We start from the raw sequence: 23,188 nt of genomic DNA, 5'->3' as shown, positions 1-23,188 counted from the left end.
CGTCTTTGTGCAGAAGCCGTCTTCCTGCTCTCATTCACTGTCCCAGCTGTTTGGTGGTTGTTGAAGTTTTGAGGTTTCACCTGAGATTCTGGCATTTCGGGCAAAATAAATTTATATAAAAAAATCGATTCAGGATTTTAATGAATCGATTTCACGTTATCGATTTTAATCGATAAATCGATTATAAAAACCCAGCCCTACTAAAACCACATTTTGAGTCTGAAGAATGTCTTCAAACTTGTAGGGACCTGGACTTTGGTCCCTACAAAGAGATGCAACAACAATTTTCTGTGTTTCTCTCTAAACCTCGGAGCAGCTCTGGCAGTAAACCTTCACTGCTCTACATTCACCTGCTGGGCCACCGAGGTTAAGTGCCTTGCTCAGGAGTCATTAATATGAGTCGAGGTCTGTATGGGACTTTGAGCAGGCGGACATTAGTCCGGGTGTCAGCTTCTGCCAGCGTTGGCTCAGTGTCAGCGTGACGTGAAATAAATCAGGGAAGACTTCTTCATCTCAGCTCTGGTCTCTCCTTCCACATCTTCTGAAAAGTCTTTAACCTCGTCCGGGAAGCTAATCAGCAGAGCTGTGAGTGATTTAGAACAGGCTCGTTCCACTCTGCCGTCTGGCAGGCGGTGATAGCACCCGGGAGAGCTGTTACAGCTGCTGGCGTGGAACCGACCATGTCCAACGGCGCCGCTGAAGACTCCTCTGCTGCTGCTGCTGCCTCCACGTCAGAAAAACGTGCACGTGATGGAGAGACGACAAACCGACAGCAGCAGGATGAAAGGCAGCGTGCCAAATAGGTCCACCTTGGTGGAGCGCCAGCGGAGGCCAAAATGAAGCCGTGGGCCAATATGTGCAGTGTAAATATTAATCCAGTCAGCGAGGAGGGTTTAATGACTCGTGTTTGGGCCCGTTTATACAACCAGCTCAGGTTTCGCTCACGTGGTGACACAGAGGTGATGAAATGTGTGAGCGGGGCTGGAACCTTGCTACACAACGCCATTAAGAGGAAGTATCAGTCAGATGTTGTTTAGATGCTTTAAAGATGGACACAAAAATCTGTCATTCAGTTTGGAGTGACCGCACAGCTCCGATCAGGAGGAAAGTCGGTCATCAGAACAACAGGACAGATCTGGTTCAAAATGTCACATCTGCTGTTTGCTTCACTGACATTCAAGCCTAACATCAGACGCCGCATCATCATCATCATCATCATCATCATCACGTGTGCAGAGGACAGGGACTCGTGATGCTGGCTCACGTCTCCTGAGAGAACGTGTGGTTTCTGCTGCGCACACTTCAGGAAGCATTCAGATCCTTTCTGAAATACTGACGCCACACCGTAAAAACAAAACCCACGACGGGTAAAAGAAAACGCAGCTGCAGAAAACTGAAAGCACTGAACACAGTCAGACAACCTCGTGCTGATGTTTACCTTTGTTAACTGAAACAGGGAAGCCTGGATCTCCTGAGTCACAGGAGACAATCAAAATCCTTCTCTTTTCAGCTGCTTCCTTTAGGGGTCGCCACAGCAGATGCTCTGCCTCCACCTCACCCCGTCCTTTACATCCACCTCTGTCACACCAGCGCTAATCCATGAATCTCCTCTGTGAGCTTCCTCCCGTCTGGCAGCTCCATTTTCAACATCCGTCATCCAGTATATCCACGATCCCTCCTCTGCTCAAACCATGTCACCTGCCTCTCTAACTCTGTCTCCAAACAGCTCCACCTGAGCTCCACCTCTGATGTTTCATTTATTCTGATCGCTCCAAATGAATCTCTCAACATGTTCCACTCTGTCACCTCCAATTTGTCGTTTCCAAACAATAAAAGCGCACATACAGTATAAAATAAAACAACAAAACCATGAAGACAGATGTGAAGATGGACAGATGTCGCCTCCATCGCTCACTGCTTTGTTTTTGCTGCGTTGGTGTTTAGAGGCTGCAGTGAGACGAGAGGTGGACGGCTAAGTTAATGACCGCTGTCCTGGTTAGCATAAACAGACTTCCTGTTAATTAGAACTGAGTGACTGATAAAATATTTGAATTTCAGCTAAAGTTGTTGAGGCTTCTAAAAGCATGAAACGAAGGCAGAGATACAGACTCACTGGAGGATGCCTGGTTTAACCTGATGATGCATGTTTTTATTTTCTAATCTGCTGCTGAGTCTGTTTCACTCCACTGGAAACTAGAACACAGATCACTGCACTTTGACCTGCAGACAAACTGAAGTGATCTCCGTCTGCTTCGTCAGACTGTGGGACAGAAACCTTTCAGGTGTAAAGTTTCAGAGCTCTAATGTGAAACCTGCTCAGTGTTTAAACAGTTAACTCGAATGAATCATCATCATCTGATAACATTTCTGATTGGAGTCATATGAGGCATGAAACGCCCCTTTTTAATGAGCGTGCTCAGAGTCTAAAGCGGTGAGTGCTGATAACCACGGTGGTGATTCCCGACTGGGGTTTAGGCTTTGGTGACTCAGTTCAGGTGAAGGAAACCAGGCAGTGCTGTGTTCAAGTCACAGCGAAGATAGTGACCCAGTCACTGTGGGGACCGACTGGTTTTTAGAACCAGCCTGTCTGTGGAACTAAACTGTTTTCCAGTTTCAGCACCAACGTGATGATTTTTGAGTAAAACAGTCTTTGGACTTTGTGCAGTGTGAAACTGACCCTTAGTTTGAAAGCACTTTAAAAGATGTCTTGATGCTCAATCATGCAGGGACGGAAAGCCTAAAGAGCCCAAAGTCATTTGAAGTCACTTTGATGAGTGAGGGAACCTCCAGATGAACAGAATCAACGTTTGAGGAGCGTTTAAAACAAATACTTTTCAAAAATACATCATCCTGTATGAAATGATTTCTTATTGATCAGTGGGCCGGCCAGATTTGAACCTTGCCCATATTTAAACCGTTGTAAATGACTTGTTGGCCTATAATCTGTGAAACAGGTGTCAAACATTTCTCCCATCAATGACATGAAGTCATGTCGAGCCACAGAGAACGTTTTTGTCACGAGGTAGAAGCTGTGATCAGTTTCTGGCAAAGTGACCATCCTTTATTTATCCAGCTAGAAAGTCTCAGTGACATTAAAGTGACGTTTTTAAGAGATCAGAGGGAAACAGAAAGTTCAGCAGTAACTCTAAAACAGTTTCAAGTGTCCACAAAGGACTGATGATCACGCAGGTGCAATAACAGAGTCACAGAGTCTTCGTTTAATGAACTCTTCATCAATCTATCTAATCTGATAATCAATTCATCGTGACTCGTGCTGATTATTAATCACGTGACTTTTTATTTTCAGGAGAGTTCAGCAGCGTGTTCCCGTGAGATTGTTCCCGTGAGATCGTTCCCGCCTCTCTCCCGGGACTTCTTAATAGAAAACTGTCTGAAGCGGATTCCGAGCAGCTGCTGGTGGAACAGCAGCCTCCACCGGAACGATTTCACGTCCTGAGTGGACACGCTTCCTTCTAAAGTGTCACGTGCTCCTTCTTGCATCGTTAACGATACTGAACAAAACCGTCACGTTCGGTGTCGCACGTGCTGCCGGCCGTGGATGTGGGCTGACGCGTTCAGGTCCGCGACCTGCCGGAGCTTCTTTCACTGCAGCCTTCTGCAGCTCAAGGTGTGCGTGCGCGCGCGCGCGCGTGCGTCAGGGGCGTGGAGGTGGAGGGGAGCGTTGCGTCCTCTCACGTGACCAGCCCGCCCGTCCTCCCTGCTCTCGGTCCGGATCTCTTTGTTGTGGTTGCAGCGCGTCTGTGAGCCGGAGCGCCCCGCTGAGCTCCGTGACGGATCCACGACGCGCGGGATCGTTTCGTGTGCGGCGCGAGACAGATAGCCGGATCCAGCCGGTGCAGCTCGGTCTGCCTGAAGATAGAGGCGCGGACGCAGGGGGAGGATGCTCCCTGCCCGGACGAACTGGACCGCCTCCCAGACTTCCTGAACGCGGATCCGGCGAGCGTTACCCGCACATTCCTCCACCTTCCTCCCTCTGCGCTCTCCGTCAGTGGGGCACAGTGTGAGCCAGCCTCCGCCTGCTGCACCCGGGATTAAGCTGTGCTTTCCACCTGAACCGACATCCGAGCGCTGCGTCCCGCTGGCGTCTGCAGGTCTGATCGGCTTCTTCGCGATGCTGTCAGGCCCTGCGAGGCATCGCGGGCGTCCCGGCGGGGTCGTCCGGTGCCTGGTGTCCGCCTGCCTGCTGTCTCTGCTGCTGGAGGCTCGGGGGTCTTATCCTCAGAGCGGCGAGTGCAAAGGCAAAGGAAAGGACTGCACAGGTAAGACCTCCACCTCCTCCACCCCTCCTGCTGTAAATCAGCCTCTGTGCTTTGAATAATCCTAATCTGATGCCGAGATGTGCGCGCGGGTCTGTATGTGTGATATTCCCGTGGGCACGTCTTCTGTGATTCGGGGACTTGTTGGAGCCGCTGCTGCTGTGGTGACCTTTGAATCTCACTGGATCCTCATTGTCCTGCATGTCCGTGTCTGTTGGCCTGTTTGAGCTTCGAGCTGAAATATGAAGAGTCGGGTTAATGTTCCTGCTGCTGCGAGTCAGTTTAGTCTGTGAGGCGTGAATTTAATCTGCTGGAGTATCCACGCATTTATTCCTAAAGAGCTGTTTACGATCTCACAGCTGATCCGAGTTGTATATCTGGTCCATGTTGTCATGATTGGATCCGTGTGGCCTGCAGTCACTTTGTGGGTTGTTGTTGTTTTGTACTTATAATTTTATTTTTCATTTAATTTAACTCAGAGTTTAGATTTAACCTTTTTATTTTAAGGCGTCTCTGCCTCAATAAACTTTCCTGCTGTTCTTTTGATAAATTTGGCCAAACTGTTGGCTGAAGCTCTTTCCTCCTGTTTCACAGTCCGTCTGCTTTCTGAAGCAGGAATGTTGAGTCGCTTTTATTTGCACATGTAAAGTTTCAGAGGGCTTCACAGACACGAAAACATTAAAAATGGGGAAAAAACAAAATATTCAAACATGGACAAACTAACATACACAAACCTGTAAAACAAAGAGAAAGAAATTCTGAAAGAAACCAGACTAAAGACCGACGTTAATGAAGAAACCGAGCAGAACCAGAACCTCTCGCCATAAGAACAGTTTCTTCCCCTCTGCTGTTGGACACATGAACAATAACCGTATGACTGTTCCCACCACTAACACATGACCCTACGCTGTGTTCACTGCATCATTCCATGTTTGGCACTGATCACCACCTGCACTCATGTATATATCTATCCACTTAGCACTTTAATTCTTATTCTTATTTTATATTTTTATGACAGTATGTTGCACTGAAGCACCGCAGCAATTTCCTAATGTTGTAAACCTGCTCAACATCTGGCAATAAACCCTTTCTGATTTCTGATTTCTGAGCAGCTGATCTGTTCTCCACAGAAGCAGGTTCAGTTATTGACATAAAAACAAGAATCAAATGCAAAATAAAATGTTTTAAGAGCACCTTGAAATTTTTGGTACAGTTTGCTTCTCTAATGTCTTGAAAACAGCAAAAGCTGCATTTCTATTTTTTCTCAGGGAGAAAAGCAGTAAATTGTTTGACTTTAATGAACTTCTCCAGTTTTGGATTCATGATTTTAAAGTTGCTTATTAGGTGAAAATGCAGCTTTAAAACTGCATTTACAGGAACATCAGCAGAGGCGTGCAGGTTTCAGGGGAGCAGTTGGGTGGAGGGACACTCTGAGTGGAACCCCCCACAGTGTCACACACTTCATTTCTTATATTCAGTCTTTATGTATGGGAGGAAAACACAGCGAGGCTCTCAGACGGCCTGTGTCACATTCAAATAATTAATCTCTGCTTTTCTCATTTAATACAATCCCTGCTGACTCACACATACACATGATTTACTCTTCTGTCCTCTTCTGTTTGCCTGGGACAGACCTGCAGTCGGGTACCAGCTCTGACTGATGTGAGCCCACTCGGTTCAGTTTTAATGCATCGGACACATTTAATATACAGCTTCATATTGCAAGATAAATATCAGAGATGGCTCCAAATATCTGAGTCCCTCTGCAGTGCTCGGTGACAGTGGGAAGGAAGAAACCTCCATCAGATTCAGGCCAGGGAGAAGCAGCCGAGAGGAAGGAGAAGCACGAAGAAATCACGAAACACTAACAAGACGAAACTAAACTCCTCTAAAGTGATCGAAGCTCTGAGGAAGACTTCTGCTCATCTTCCAAACGTTCTGCAAATTTCAAACACGTCACACATGCATCTGTTTTATAAGTCTCGACAGTATATCTCAAAAAAGTGAATTAGGTTGTCTGAAAGCAAGAAGGACATGCAGACTTGTTTTTCATCTCTAAAGCAAATTACTGAAAGCTGACACGAACATCAGTTTGCAACAACATCTATAAACTGGAAGAACAGCATCTCACACTCATGTATCCGACTCTTCCTCTCCTCTCCTCTTTCATCATGGCTTCTTCATTCTTGCCGAGTTGCCAGCAGGAGCACAGGGCATGTTAGCAAACGTACCTCAGCATCACACTAAACTACTAAGATGTAGAGAATCCACGCCGGTCCCTCAGACGCTGCACAGCTTACATGACTGACAGTAAACGATTAGCAGCGTTCCTGCAGGTCCTTAAAGAGTCTTGAAATGTATTAAATTAATTCATCTGAAAATATGGAAATAGTTGGTATTTAAAAGTCTTCGGTCAGTGTTTCAGGCGTCAAGAGAGTCGATTTTATTCATCGTTTTTTCTGAAAACAAGCACTTACAGATTTTTTTCAATAATTTACTGATGGGCATTAATATCACACGAGCTAACAGAGGAAACAACATGCATAATTTTTAAAGCCAAGTTGTCTGACTGTCAAAGACAAGCGGACATGTGAATTCTGTGAAATTACTTTGTGCAGGAAGTGTTTGAGATGGTACTATGTGAGGCAGCTCCCACACGTTTCCCTTTGTGGATGCAGATGAGGAAACGTTTAACGGTTTAATACACTCGGCACAGAGCACTAGAACCAGGAGGCTGATGTCTCCTGGTTTGTTGGACTTAAAGTTCATGCAGATCTTTTGAAAAACACCTTAAAAACTCTGAACTCTCTGGTGCCTGTAGGAACCCTGGACAGTCTCATTTATGTATCGCTGTTTTGGCCGGTGGTTGTTTGCACATGGAGTGTGAGAACAAGCTGTGCAAACCAGCTAACAGCAGACTAGCAGCAGAATACTGACTCGTGACTGTGTTACTGTTGGGATCGTTTTTATCCAGGTTCAAACTGTGAGGATCGGCTTTCTGGGGTCTTCTGTTGGTGTGCGGAGTATCCGTGGATGTTTTTCAAGTAAAAAGAGTCATTTATGAAAACAATACTATTGAGAACAAGTTGACTGGAAGCTTCTGTTTTTACAAGGAGCTTGAACCAGGCGTGAAATGTTTTATAGTCGAGAAAATTTAAATATTAAAGCTTTAAATGTGCTGCTAATGACTGAGCCTCCGCCTCCAGATTGTTTTCATCATGGAAATGAATTAGCTGTTATACAACTAATTAACTGTTGATTATATATAGACTGAAACTGTTTATGTAAATCTAGTTTGAATGCACTATTGGATACAATCACATTTATGAGGAAAGTGAAAATATTGGTATTTTCCCTTTAGAAGCACCACAGCTCTTTCATATAATAAAACAATGAGCTGCCGCTCACGTCCAGCATCCCTGAAACACCCTCATCGTGACCTCTGCGGTGAGCGAGCACCGAGCTTCTATAAGCCTATCACTTACTCTTAGTGTAATGCACTCTGACAGGGATTTTAGTCGATGCTATTTGCGATCGTGTTTGCATCCTGCTGCATCAATATCTAATATTCATGCATTCATTGCACCGTTACTCTGTTCTTCTTCTTTTATGAAATATTTAAAGGAAAGGAGCAGCAGCCATGTAAATGAGTGTTAGCTGTCACTCTGGAATAACCCGCCTCGCTCATGTTTTATTAATGAACCTCTGAATTGTTTCTGCTCGGGCCACTCGTGGTGTTTGCATTAAGAAATGGAGCGTTTTCCTCGCAGACGAGCGCCGCGATCCTCATCAGAACATAATGCCACGTTCTGCAGAGGCAAATGAAAATGTTCCGAGTCACTAAACAAACCAAATACCTTGATTTTTAGCACGGAAAGCCTAATTCACACAGTCAGCGCTCCATGCATAACAATAAGCGCGTGGCACAGGACTGAGTCTTGATACCAGATAATAATTGACGGCGCTTCTTTCAGAACTGGTGTTCGTCTGAAAAACAGAATAAACGACGAGCTTCTGCCGTCTCGAGAGAGACGGAACAAAATGGGTTTTGGCACTTTGTTGGAAGCAGCGTGCCGCAGGGTTTGAAGGGAAAATGCAGCCCTGGAGAAACATCGAGCATTCATAGCGAACTAATATTCTCTGGTACTGAAGTGTAAAATATAAGATGTGGAAAAGCATTTGTGGCACCAGCCATCTGCTGCTGAGGGGCGACGTGAAGCTTGGAGTTTGGTTTCCATTTGCTGCCGTCGTTTCCAGTTACTTTAAGTTACAGCAAATTTGGGCAAAGATCGTGGACGGGATGGATGCGTGAGCTGTTTACCGGGCAGCTCTTCAGCCTGTATGAAGTGTATCAGGACCTGTATCACACATCCATGTGTTTCCTGTCTGTGAGCTGAATTGGACTGCACTTGTGGCACGCCAACGAAGACACACTCTGGTGTTCTTCTGTTAATTAATATCATTAACAACTTGTGACATCAGAAATTCATCTTCTGTGGATGAACTCTGTCTGGCTTCTGGTGACGGTCGTCCTCATTCAGCTCGGTGACCTCGGTGTAGAAGCAAACAAGCAGCTCTCCACCAGCTCGGTGTGGATGTCCAGAGCTGGAGCAGGACTTCTGTTTGTAGTCCAAGATGGCAGTTAGAGCAGGACAAGACGGCACAACCGCAACCCAACAAGCCCTCAGAGGGCGGGCACCCAAGTCTCTTCAGGAAACTTTTGCTTGTGCAATAAAAGCACAACGATGCAGCGCAGTCCTGAAACTCGACGTTGCACAGCTCGAGTCAGAACGACTGTCGAGTTCAGACACATTATATTCTCATTAGGACCGAGAATATAATAAGATCCCAGCGGCCTCGGGGTTTGCATTAGAATAGAGCATAAATTAGTAAAATTATAAAAAAGAACAAAAGCTTAAACTGATCAGCAAAAGTTTGTAACTTGATACAGTTTATTTTCAGTTTACTGCTAATGTTCACTAATTAATGGAGGTTAAGTCGTTCGTGTATGTAAAGAAGGTTAATGGGGATTCAGTGCTTCTTTCTGCTAAAGATTACGTCACTTTCTCTTCATGCTGGATGTTGGAACTCCAGCACTGCATTATTGTGTCTGCACAGAAGAGGCAGTGAGACCTGTTAGCCTGCGTGCACCGAACACGACGGCCACGATAGCTGGAACTGAAACCTGAAATCAGAAAGTTTCCTTTCCTGAAGTCCTTCAACTTTCTTACAAATTCTCCACTTTCATTTGCTTGACTGATGATTGTGTCCCAGCCAAAAAATGCTCTCAAGTTTACCTTTGGTTGATTAATCCCTTAAAAAGAGCCAAACTAAGAGCGGAGCTCTCAGCTGCAAGTCGACTGATTCAAACCAAGATTCGGTAAAGAAATCTGTATCTGCTGGAGAACACCACGACTCAGTGATGCATTAATCCACTCATCCAGGTTTTTACCCAAACCCAGGGGATTTCTTTTGTTAGTTTGCATTGTTGCTGTTTTTGTTGACATCGGAAGATTTCATAAATAAAAAAGTTAAATATACAAGGTCTGCAATTCCATGAATGAAAAACACACCAACCATAAATAATTACAAAGAGCTCCACAGGAAAAAATGCCAAAAACCTTAAATAGATTTATGAACCTTCACGTGTGAAAGTGGGAGCTGCTGGGGGAGAATCATCACAAACAATAGTCAAGGCTTTGTGCTGAAGCGGGGAAATACTGGCCAGCAGTTTTTCTTCATATTTCAAATATATTTATTTTCAACGGTGCTCCCAGACTGTGGTAGAGAACGTTTGCACCCTCTCTAGAGCTGATGCGGAGAACCCTGAAGTGCCCAGTTTTTCACTTTTTAGAGATGTGATTTATGCTGATGCAGCTGTGAAGGTTTGAAAAGCAGCAGGGAGCTCGAGCTGTGCAGCGATGCCTCGACTCTGTCTGAAGACAGTAAATGTAGCGTGGCCCACGGAGACACCGACTTTTCAGGGTTCTCGTCTTGTTTGTTTGTTCAGGTGAGGTGTTTGGACATAAAGTCGTCCGCAGGTGAAACGTTCTGCCATAATCGGCAGATTACTGCGAGAACAAGTAAGATCGGTGAGTCTGAAGCTCAGACTTTGAAGTCGGCTGCTTGCACGTCAGCTCTGTCCTCCATATGTTTGTACTGTGTAATTTTGTGGCCTACCAACCATTTCATTTGGGATGCTTATTTTTCTGGAGGCACATATGTTCAGCAGACTCCCCTCGCTGTATCCGAGGATGTGGTTTAGAGCTGTTTTTCAGCCAATTAAATGCTTAAAAGGGCCTATTCTGTTTCTCCTTATTTCTCTGTTTCCTGTCATATATCTCCTGTTCCAGTCGTGGATGTTCATATTTAACACGGTCAAAGTTTGGAAAACGAGGTCAGTATGAAGGCCTCTGATCGTCCTGACACTCAGTTTGAAGCAGTTTTTTTCTGCTCTTGGATCTGAGTGATGTCATCGAGTTAATCTGATGAAGCAGATGTTAGACTTGGTGATTATCTTTGGTGGGAACCATCATTTTTTTCATCTTTCATCATTGAAAATAGATTCACTTCCTTTTCAAATAAACAAGCATCTTTACCTGAATAACTCTGAGCTTTGTATTTGCCTTTTTGAAAATTTCAAAATTTTTGCATTCAGGTTCCGTAACGTGTGGAGGGAAGTGGAACCTCTGGTCATGACCGACTCTATCAGGAAAATCCTGAAACTGAATGTTGCCCCATCGTCCAGTAAACAGCCTATGACTGGATCCAAGATCGGTGGCATGAAAATGGTTAAATGCTGAAAGTCTGGAACTGGACTTTTAATGATTGAATTTTAAATAATTTTAAATAAATGGAATCGAAAACCTTTGTAAAAATTCAGCTCTTCTGAGTTCAGGTAGAATTTGTACCCATTAGAAATCCTTGTCATGTTGCCTATTTTATTCTCTACTTTATTAATATTCGCTCGTTCCCTTTTCTTCATCTGCATTGGTTTAATGGAAGCAGGTGGAGATTTAGCTCCACCTGCATCACATAACAACAGTACATGGAAACCTAGAGTTGGATGATTTGTTACCATTTTTACCCAATGATCATCAGTCCAGTAAACTAGCTTCACCGGATAACAAAAACAACACAAGAAATTGCCCAGAAACAGCCGGTTATCAACAGCTGATGTAGTTCAAACAGAGTCAGGCATCACTTTGCTCTTTATTTTACTGATTTATTCAAAAATATAGATTAAGATTTTGAGAAAACTCAGAGGAAATGAGACGTCAGTTGTAAATCTGTCCTTCTTGTGTCGGCTGTTTGTAGTCTCACTGTGACTGTGGTCGTTCAAGCTTTAAGTTTGAAACCCGTGGCACACAACAAGTATTTTATTTCTTGGTCAAAACAAGTTAATTCCTGTGGCTTTCTCCGGCTCCCTGCTCTACTTCTTACTTACACAGCTGCAGTATGAGTAATAAATCTCATACAGTAAAATGGCAGGACTTGGACGAGTGCCTGGACGGGCAGGTGGAGCAAAGAAGTGAAAGAAATCAAACTCTACAGTTATTTTCGCCCAAATGTCACCTGAAAACTGGGGAAATGTCAGCAGAGATGGGCTGTAATTAATAGCATTCGGCTGTTTCCCGACAGGACGAAGAGCACTTAGTCACGATCTGCTTTTATTTTGTCGGGCGCTTCGCTTGGGCTGAGTCGGGTTATGTTCCCTGACAGCCGGGACGGAGCTCACTCACCCTCGCCAAGATAAATGAAATCATACTGTATAATTTGGCCCTGCGCGAGGCTTTTGAACGCTCGCCTCCTGGGAGATCCTTTCAAAGTCCTCCGCCTCGCCCCACGGAGCACGCTCAGAGGCTCGTACGTGTGTGCCAGGAAGCGCAAACACGACAAATTTACTTGGGGAAAGTGTAACGGGCGCGATTAAATTTTCAGCAGCGGCTCCGACATGAACAGAGCTGCGGATGAATATTGATGTTCTGTCGATGCTGTTTACTGTTTACACTCGGAGGCCGTTTAGCCGAGCAGCTGATGATGAGAAGGACATACACCCCTCAGTAATCTTCCTGCCAAGCTGGAGGGGTGGAGGAGAATAGTGACGAGCAGGTAGAGGGCCGTGGTTCAGGCGTCGCTGTGGTAATGTCATCAGCGATGAGGCAGATTAATCTTTGGTGACCTGTTTTTCAACATGATAATGAGACGACATGAATAATTTGCATTTGAAATCAAGAACTGACAGGACAGCGTTTCTCGCACACACACACACTATAATGGATACATGTAAATATGTTTGGGTTGTCAGCTTTTATTTTTTAATCCATCTGAAATAACAATGCCATCCACAGCTGATTTAAACAATCCCCTCGCTCTTATTTTGAAAGAGCAGCTGCTGGTAACATGATATCCAGCGCACTTCCTGTCGGTTTAACCACAGATAAAAATAAAAAAATGCAAAAGTGAGTCGCAGTATATGGCTGCGCAGCTTATGGAAGTAAAGTCTGTGTGCTTTGCATCTCTTTAGGTTTCTTTGCCAAACACACGTCAGTGTCTGTGTGCAGCCTCCACTCTGGCTCAATATAAAAAAGGAGGGAGGCGCTATCCTGTGATCTTATTCAGAAATTTGCAAAATAAAATAAGAATTCTCCCAAAAATAGTCAGTGATGGATTTACCTGCTCTCAGCAGTTGTAACATTTTCACCTCACCGTGCAGGCAGGTCCGACTTACTGCTCCACAAAGCTGTAGTTACTTCAAATACTCGTAGGCTAATATTCTATACAAGAAATCTATAACATCTTAAATGATTAATGCACAATAAATCGATATCTGTATATACGGCACCTAAAACTATAATATAAAAGTAGTGGAGGACATGCTTTCCCCTCTTTAGACTCTGCCAGCATGCTGCAGGTGTCCCAGCTAGAAAGAGGGAGGACGGCTGCTGACAGCCTGCGGCCAAGTTTACCAGAAATCTGATTAAATTTAAAGATGGAGGCAAACAAAACAAGCCTGTCTGTCGAGTCTGCACACACAGCTCCCCTTTTAGCGTCTTCTTTATTCAGCATCCCGTCGCTGTGTGAAACGAGTCGGGGCGGACGGGAGCCACTAAAAACTTTTGTCTAAATTTAAAATCACAACGATTTTAAACTTTGAACAGTGACAGCAAGAAAAGCAACGGTTTGCATCTCGGGTGAATCAGTTGGTAGAAACACCATGACTCCTTTCAAATGGGCCAACAGCCAACCAATCAGCTTGCAGAGCTGACTCACTGTTCCCAGGCCACCAGGCCCATGATTATAGGCCCGGCTCTAACTGAATCCTGCCTCCCTCGAACTAACATCAGTCACATGAAGGTGGTTCTGCAGCTCGATCATCTCAGGTTTATCAATGTGAGGTATGAGTGAGTTTCCAGAAATAAGGCAGAGCAGCACGTTTCTGAAATAAAGCTTAAACTACAAACACAAAGCAGTGGAGTGAGACTCTGAAAGCTTTACAGCGTGCGTGGTTTTATAAAGAGCTGTATGAACATGTGTGTTTTAAGTGCTTTGAGTGGTCAGAGCAGCGCTGTAGCACACTTATCAGCATCACTGTCCCGTCGTTAAGCTTCAGGAAGATCTGATGATAACTGCGTTTTCAGGGACATTGATTTTCTGCTTAAATCAGGTTATTCCTGCAGCAAGAGTTACGTCCTTTCAGCTGGAACTCCGGCAGCCTTTCAGAGTCCGAGAGGAAGTGAAGAACCCATAAACAGGATTTAATCCAGTGAGTAGTCTCAATTTAATGCAAGTTCAACAAGAAAACCGGTCTTAGGTTCCCTGTTTTAGGATCATATCACATTTTAAAGGCTGATAGGATAATAAAATCACTGTAAACTTGCAGCCACAATAAAAAAAGCCCCTAAGAATCTGGATTTCTTACTGATGCTCGACTGGGAAAGACTTCAGTCTTTAAAAGCAAAAGACTCTCTCTTACTATCTGCAGCCTGAGCTCTGAGGGAGCTTCCAGGAATGGTGACGCTGTTTTCCAGAGAACTGATCAGTAGGTGGTGGTTTGTACATGTCGATGTCCCATCTGGAGCAGAATACTGCGGCGCCGGGGAAGACGAAGCGGTCGAGACTGAAGGCTGCCTTCTTACGTCCCGGGAATGATCAATACTTTGAGGCGGCCAGATCTGACTACGTCAAACACTGGACCTCCCCGACCATGATCTATGCATACAGGCCTGCACTGAATCCCTACTTGCAATTATTTTGGTTACCAGCAAATTCCCACATTTGTAGGGAAGTTTGCATGGATCCAAATACTCACGGAATATGTATGAAACAGGGGAAAGTCAAATGTCGTCCACTTCCTGTTTGTGCTACACTTCTCCGAGTCTCAGCAAGTAGTTGGTGAGTGTTTGCAGACAGGTGGGCAGTCGGCAGAAACCAAACCAAAGCAATCACAGGAGGGTTTTGGTTTAAAGAGTCTGCGCTGGAAGCTTTAGTCCTTTTTTATTCCCACAAATATTTTCTTGCAGAAATAAAAACCCTGGGATTAAAATCTGGAAATGCACAAACATCTAAGGATTCACTTTTGGCTTTAAGCACAGGGTGTCCACAGTTTTTATTTCTCCTTAAAGTCTTTGCAGAAGTATCAGTTTGAGGCTGACGATGAGGAGCGAAGCAAACACAAAGCTGCATTTTGGGTGATGGCGTGTGTGTGTTTTGGCTGTTTAACAAGCGTTTTATTCCTCGTAATGAAGCAGAAACAAACAGATGATAAATGACAAGATGTTCCTTCTGCTTTCGGTCCCCTTGTGAGGAAAAAACAACCAAAATATCAATTTATTCACAGCACAGCAGATAGCAGCAGAAACAACATTAATCATATTTCTGGCACAGACACAATACCTCCTCCAGGATTGTACATATCAGGCAGTTTTAAGTGTTTCCATGCAGATGCTCCTGATTGATGACACGTCTGTTGTTTCATAAACACGAGCAGAGGCAGCGCTGGGAGTTTCTGAGATGATTACACTCAGGACTTGTTGTTTCTGTGACTCAGTTTTTCATGTCAGAAGGTCTTTATCGTCTCCTGGACGATCGCATCCTGAATAAACTCCAGATATTTGAGTTAAACTTTGCTTTTTGTCTCCTAATTTGAATAATTAACAAGTTTAGGTACGACGAGCCCGAAAACTTCCCAGAGAATTTTCTCTTCTCCTGAGACACGGAGCAGAAAGGAGCAGGACCGGTTGCCGGAGTCAAATGGAGAAAATTGAAAATTGATTTTTCTACTCTTTGAGAAAATAATAGCTCAGGAGTTGGTGGGAACATTTCTGCACTTAATTTGACGGCAGTTTTGTCTTTTTGTACAAAATAAATGTCAGAACAGTCATTTTCTCAGCCTTTTCTGTATCACAGCCCAATTTTTAGGATCCCAAATTATCATGACAGCAGCAGTTGGAGAGCTGACAAGTTGTCATCTGAATTCATGTCTTTTGTCTTTTAAGAGCTCAAAGAGCTGAAAGCTCGAGTATTAAATATGAATTAGAAGTGAGATAACACTCTTTAGCAGGATGGGAACAAGTCTGAATGCGAAGCAACGCTGAAGAAATCACTTCAACGTTTTAATGAGCCCCTTAATACAGATTTAGTCATTTATTTGAAAACTCTTGAACTGAAATATCCTCTGTCAGAATTTTAGGCTTGTTTAGATTAAGATTTCTGTTTTTAATAATCTGCACGTAGCAGAAACAACCCCGACAGAAGTTTGAGCTTGATGGGCTCTGACTGCACCAGAGATGAAGAACATCTCAAAACCTGCAGCCGGTGGATGAATGGTACATATTGTGATATATCTATATCACTAAAGCACTTCTGGATGGATGCAAACTGCATTTCGTTGCCCTGTACCTGTGCATGTGCAATGACAATAAAGTTGAATTCTATTCTATTCTATTCTAATGTGAAGCTGACCTCGCCAAACTTCACCAAAGTCAGAGCAAGACAGCGACGGAGCGCGTCTGTTTTCAGAGCTTGTTTGCGAGCAGAACTAACTCGATTGCCTCAGTATTTATACTGTTGTTGCACCACTGATGATGTGCTGTTGAGCAGTTTTCTGTTCTGCATCACAGAAAACTGAAGAGCTTTTGGGACAAAACAAGAGATTCAAAAATCTCATTATGGGTTCTGGGACACTGTGACAAAATAATCTTTGTAATCAATAAAATATTTGTGGTTTGGTGAAGCCTGCTGGCAGAGGAACGGACGTCACCCTCCCCTCTGTCCTCGTCACCGGAGGCTCTGAGGTGTGAGAACTGAATGTTCTGTTTGCTTTGACCGCCAACGTTAGACAACAACACAGCGAATGCTTTTTAAAGCCTCCAAAGACCTGCCACTTTCCAGAAGGTCTGCAGAAAAGTATGAAGTCCGGTTCACACTTTGATTCAGGGCTTTTACGTCTGTTACATAACGGAGTCCGGAGGGAGCCGTGAATCAGACCTTCATTTGTCGTAGATCTGCTGTCAGGTCGCGTTAGCTGTGGCTGGCTGGATGTCGTCTTTGTGCTGAGCTTGTTTTCTAATTTCAGAAGCATTAAGATCCTCATTCTTCAGCTTTAAATGTCATTTTATACGACGTTTAAAGTATTCATGTCTTAACAGCCGTCTTTACAGGACTGAGAGATGGAGAGTAGAGAGATTGTCTTAGACTAGACGGTTTTACGTTTCACATGAAGTCTCGTGCATTTATTTTGACATGCTGTAAATTCACGAGCAGTCACCACAGCAGCTCTGCACGTCTCATTTGGTAGGTTTTTTTAGGTTGAAGGCCCGTCGTCAGGAATCTGTGTCTGCTGTTGAAGTTCCTGTCCCCACATCATCGCTGACCTGGTGGATGTTTTCAGGGAAAATGGTCCGAGTAAGGTTAGAGGATTGTCTCCAGTGATGACTCGGACCTGTGAGCCCCTCGGTGGATTTGAACTCAGCAGGAAACGGCGCTCACCTCTGCTCCACCGTCTCCCTCGTCATCGTAGTCTTTCTGCCTTAATGGTTCCCAGAAGGTGAATCCTGTGTCCTCGGTGGTTGGGCTGCTCCAGTGTTGCAGGAACCACTAATTGCAATTGATTTAGTCAAAATTGAGATCTCGATTATTTGACACAGTTACTTGGGGCTGTTAACTTTACAAACACTGTGCATGTATTGATCTGTAGAGTCTCTGACAGTGAATTTCTTTACACCTAAAAAATAAGTCGCCTAAAAATGAATTAACCCGTGAGAACCAACCAACACGACTGAAGGTGGACACAAGACCCTCTGTGGGGGAAAGCAGGCGTCTGCAGGCACCACCACGTTTTTATATCCTGTAGGTTGTTCTTGTTAAACAAAGGCTCTCTTTCAGTCATCTTAACTCGAGTCAAACTAAAGAGGAAGTAAATCTGTGCGTTTGTGGACGAGTAAAAGTGCAGCGCTGTAAAGAAAAGAGCTGGATTCATAATGAAAGTCAAACTGAGCACTTTATCAGTAAAAGGATTGAAGATTTCAGGAACTTCAGGTTGAGCTGTTGGAGTTTGTGGGTCAGGGTGATCGGACCGCCTCAGAGGTCTGGGTTTGTTCTCTTAAAATGCCAAAAACAAGAGTTTGTGGTTAAAGTGTGAGCGATGAATTTTGGATTGCATCACCTTCCTTTTCTTTTGGAGTTTATTCGAGTCTCACAAATAAAAACGGAGCCTGAAGTCATGCTGACCTTTTACTTGCAGAATCACGGAGACCACCTGCTTCACTCTGAGTCAGTGCAACCCAAAACTGAAATGCCAGCACAGAGTGTGCTCGACAGATTATATTTGTGAAGGACAGATCGGATCAACCCGCGTGGCGTTTTCACTGATGTCGATTCGCTTTCTCCCGGCGTCGCTCCTCTCCAGCTGAATTATCCGTCGATCAGGTTTGCGGGCTGAGTTTAGGGCAAACCAATTATCTGCAGCGCTACAGGGTGACAGACACTTTTAATTGTCTTCCACGAGGCAATAAAGGGTGTTTGTCAACTGGCTGGATGTGGACTTTCTAAATCTGTTGTGGCTCTTGGAGTTTAATTAAGCCTGGAGGATAAATCGAGCCATAAAGTCACGGTGCTCTTTGGAGGAAGGCTCGGCTGTCTGTCAGGAGGTCTGCGGACGTCACACAGTGTCTGCAGTTGTTTTTATTAAACTCAAGATTCACAAGTTGACTCAGATTCAAATCATTTCTCTAAAACATGACAGTAACACTATGATATCTAATATTTCAGTCTCAGTAAATTCTTAAATGTAGAAGTTATCTAGCAGAGATTGGAAGTGTTATTCTAATCGAGTTGTGCTGTGAACAGAAAGAAACAAAGCCCTCGTGCTGTCTCTGTTCGTGTTTACATGCATTGACCAATGCTACGAGGACTATTTTGTTCTGGAGACTCTTTATATTTTAAATGTTGCAGAAAAAGCGGGAGTTGACATTGATTTACAAGAAGCAGAAAAGGGAATTAGAGGAACGTCTGGAAAAATAAGGACCACTTTGTGCAGCTTCTCCCATTAACCTTAAGATTGGGAACCACTGTCATATGAGAGAGTTGTTCTTGTGACGACAGTGACATAAATTTCACATTTATTACCGTCTAATCCTCAGCGAGTCATCTGGAGCCTTGCTTGCAGCTCTGTTGGAGTTAGAAACTCCAGACCAGTAGTCTCATTGTGGACACAGGAAGTAGGCTTGTGTTGGCCCACAACTGCAGCTTGTGATCAGCTTAATGATAAATTTCACATGTACTAGCCTAAGTGTCTGCAGCCTCTGTGAGGCTATGGTTTGACCTGAATGCTAACATTAGCGTGTTAGCATGCTCAAAGACATAATATCCTGCAGGGCAGCCAGGACAAAGCACTAAAGCCCAGAAAACAAGAGTCCAGTAAACATGACTACCTAATGGGCCCTTACACGTTACATGGAGTATATTCTGGATAAAAATAGACACATGACTTCAATTTCAAATATAAATATTTAATAATTTTGGATTCCTTTAGTTAAAACGTGCTGGTAAAGATATTACCTGTACCTACTGACCTTGCCTGCTGTCATTTGTGCAGAATGCCTGTAAACCCCTCGATGTCAACAATGCAGCAGTCCATTTTCAGCGAGTGTCTTTCGAGCAGTTTGTCAGCACAGCTGCATTTTAAGTCATGTTTAACAAGCAAAGAGAAAGAGTGGCGCTCAAACGAGGACGAAGAGACGAGAGCAGGATGAGCACATCGCCTCGACTTTGGACTTTAGCAGCGTTATCAGTGACTTTGCAGAGCAAGAGCCCCGAAAGATGAAGTTCTGTTTGTGTTTTTGTAAATGTCTGAAACATTGCTGCCACTTATATGCCGAAAATCTGCACTCGTACTGTAATATGTTGTGTGACGTATGCAGAAGCTAATCTACTGGGAATGAGTGTTGAATGAGGAATTCTATAAATGGGTGTGCTTGCTATCTGCTAATATTTTTGCACTTGTAGTTGTGTTTGCTGCAGTGTGATGTGGTGGTAAAGCGATATCTGCCCTGGGGCCTTTCACAGAGTTGTTACGCCTCTGAACAGGCTGGCGGTCACATGATCGTCTCCCAACAACAAGTGACAAGCTGTTATGACATCATAATGTTTTGAAATTAAACGCCCTCTAGTGGTCAAGTTAAGCTTGTCGTGCACACTAGCACAATAGTAGTAGCTAATTAATGCTGCAAATGTTTCACAAAGGGGTTTTATGTATATATGTTTTGGGGGAAAGCAGCACGTGTAGCGAACAGAAGAGCTTTGCTACATAAGCTAATTTTTCAGTTCGATTCAATTTTATTTCTATAACGCCAAATCACAACAACAGTCGCCTCAAGGCGCTAATGACCACGCCAGTTAGCATCCCTTAACTGTTTATTATAGAGAAGAGTGCCTGCGCTCTGTTTTTAAATGCCGGCAGACATTTAACTATAAGTTAGCACAGTAATTATTTTTCATATAAAACAGCAGGAGTTACTCTTACATATCGTGCACGAGCGCGTCCCACAGCATGGTTTCCTTCCACCAATGGGTTTTGCTGAAATCAAGTGAAAAGGACACAAAACAACAACAACACTGTGATCCTGTGTCCCTGCGTTTTCAGTCTGATCAGCTGTTCAGCACATCCTACTGTGGAGTATCCGTCATCATGTTACTTGTGCACAGTAACAACCTTTTGCAACAACTTCTAAAACTGGGTGTCTCAAAAATGAATTTATGAACACAGTCAATTTCTTTGTGTTTTATTGCACTTTTTTTGCAATATATTTATTTACTGTGGACGTATTACATCGATATTGTTAAATTTTGGGATATAAAGGTTGTATTGATGTGTAAATAGGGGTAATGCTCCAAAAATGCAGCATTTAAAAATGTAAAGATGAGCTCTGGTGGATTTGTTCTGTGGTAGGTAATCAGGTTAATAGACATAAATTCTTCACAGTTCATGCAATCTCTCCTTCTCTCTTCAATCTGGGGGACAATAAATATATCTGTGCAAAATTTCATAGAAACCCATCAAACAGTTGCTGAGCTGCAGTCTGGAGCAGAGGACGTCCACTGCTGTCCCTGCAGGTTCGGCAGTAATGCGGTTAAAAAGCACTTCAGCAGTCTGGGATTCTTTTGTCTGTTTTTCAGGATGAAACAGCTTTTTGAACCCATCATTTTGGCATGTGGTGGAGGATTTGAGAAGGATCTTGTTCCTTGGCGTCACCGTTGTTTGTCAGTGCTGCTGTTTCTGTGGAGAGATGTGCAAAAGTAAACAAATAAAATAAACAAATCTAGATATCTTCGTGTCAAGTGGAAATGCACAGCTTTTCTGTGGAAACCTGTGAGTACCACAAACCACAGCGCTCACATGTCTGAAACATTGAACATGCAGGACATCCATCAGCCTCTACACGTGTTTCATGAGCTGCAGCAGCTCCCGGTAACGTGATCCTGCAGATCTGCAGGTGTGCTGTAGCCTGCAGGCCTTCAGGTGAGCTGACATCACGTCTCTCTGTATCGCTGCAGCGTGAAATACCGATGTTTGCACTTCAAACGAGGGCTGGCGTGACTCAGCTGAAGCCTCAGATCACGTTCACTCCAAAAATGTAAATCTTAACAGCGTCTGACTGCAGGTGTGGACGTTTGAAGGGGCCAGCGTTTGATCGATCCACCTCTTTGATCTCACACTCATTAGCTCAAGTTATTTTCAGGCTGCAGGAACACGAGCCCTCGCTTCCTGTGGTTTTTCCTTCCTTATCACCTCCTGCTTTATCAGGATGGAGGGCAAAGGTCGTGGGTTGGAGCATCACTTTGCTTTGATGACCACTTTATTTTATGTCATTGCAGGAAAATACCTTCAGATATAAACACTATAAACAGTCCTGGACATATTTTTGTAGATGATCTCTTTTAATTTTAAGACTGTTGACTTCATCATTGGAAGATTTGCAGTTTCATTGCTGAAAGTTGAGCTGAACTGAAGCTGACTCAGTGTTTGTGTCTATAAAGTGATTGTAATTCGACTCAGTTAAATTCAGTTTTATTTTTAAAGCATCAAATCACAAAAACATTTGCCTGAAGCAGCTTTAATAGAAGAGTCACTGCGACGTCGGCTATCCGCTTCAGTTATTTTGAGAGCCCAACATTAGCTGCTATGAGTAACCGTTTGTAAATTGTGCCGAAGCCTCACTCAGACCGAGGCTGTGCGACAGCGAATGGAGGTAGGCGAGATCCAGAGTTTGATGGTGTGGACGTGTGATTCAATACGTGAGCCTGAAAGGGAAAAGGCCTCGAGGAAGGTCAACGAGGCGATGGCTGGATCAGATCAAGGAACGCCGGGAGGCGCTCTGGATCAGGCCAGATGGAGACGGGTGTGGAAGCACATAGACCAAAAGAAAAAGAGAAGAACACTCGCACAAAACAAAAGTGTTGTTTCTGATATGTTTGGTTTTGTTTGTTGTTATGAATCCATCACAGCCATTGGCTTGCAGCAGTGTGGCCTATACGGATGGTTCCCTCATTCCTCCTTGATGATTGCTTTATTTCTTTTATAGCTCACCCATCAGAGAGCTAATCTCAGCAGCTAATTGGAGTCACTGAACTGGACCTCTGGGCTGTGTTTGTATTTCTATTGCTGTTATCAGAAGAATAATACAGCTGCTGTGTGCTTGTCTGTACTGCCACTGTCCAAGAAGTCTAAGCTAATGTTTCACTGAGTGAAACTTCAGGATTTTATTGTTAATAAGCTCTAATTAGCGGCTGTCCGTGTGATGCACCGTACAGTCTCCACCCTCTTGTCACTTATACAACATGGTGCAGTCCACAAACTGATGCATGAGGTCATCCTGCAAACAGTTTTTCAAGGTTCCTTGCATGTTCACTGTGAAGAACATATAGATTCAAGCTGCCTCAGTGTCTTCTGTCTCCTCCTGTGAGACCAAACTGACTCCATGATGTTGATATCAAGCCTTTGTGGGGGTTCGGACCATTTGTTGATCTTCTGCTCGATGAAGGTTTCTAATGACTCTGGCTGGAGCTTTTGGCTTTGTTGTTCTGCTCCGGGATGATCAGACGCCTCCTGGATGGAGCTGCTGATAAATGAGACTAAATATGTCAAATTCCTGGAAGAACTGCAGACTGAGGCGCCTGCAGCGTCTCTTAACTAAGCGTCTGACTCACACAACCTGCGAACACGTCTTGATCTTTTTTGATGTTTGGGCGTCAAACCAAAGGAACAATTAAGACTGATGACAGCCTCCTCCGTCCTGGCTGAAAGAATGAAAATGATTTCTCGGTGACATTGGCTTAATGCGTGGGCTGCCAATTATGTGAGGTGATACAGCATGCGTCAATGGTTTGGTAGATTAGGCATGAACGGCAGG

General features: G+C 44.1%; 1 protein-coding gene across 1 annotated transcript in view; it reads left to right on the top strand.

The window, feature by feature from the left end:
- Positions 1 to 3,265: 3,265 nt before the first annotated feature.
- tmeff1a (transmembrane protein with EGF-like and two follistatin-like domains 1a) overlaps positions 3,266 to 23,188 on the top strand; it is a gene marked incomplete at its 3' end in the record, with an annotated part of 100,394 nt that continues 80,471 nt past the window's right edge. The window contains exon 1 of the mRNA XM_005746363.1: positions 3,266 to 4,280. Coding sequence (XP_005746420.1) covers positions 4,133 to 4,280 — 148 coding nt within the window. The remainder of the gene's footprint in view (positions 4,281 to 23,188) is intronic.

The sequence above is a fragment of the Pundamilia nyererei genome, unplaced genomic scaffold (assembly GCF_000239375.1).
Source record: "Pundamilia nyererei isolate P.nyererei 1_Seehausen unplaced genomic scaffold, PunNye1.0 scaffold00177, whole genome shotgun sequence".
Lineage (NCBI taxonomy): Eukaryota > Metazoa > Chordata > Actinopteri > Cichliformes > Cichlidae > Pundamilia > Pundamilia nyererei.
Note: the sequence above shows the minus strand (reverse complement) of the source record. Positions and strands in the feature narration are given on the sequence as shown.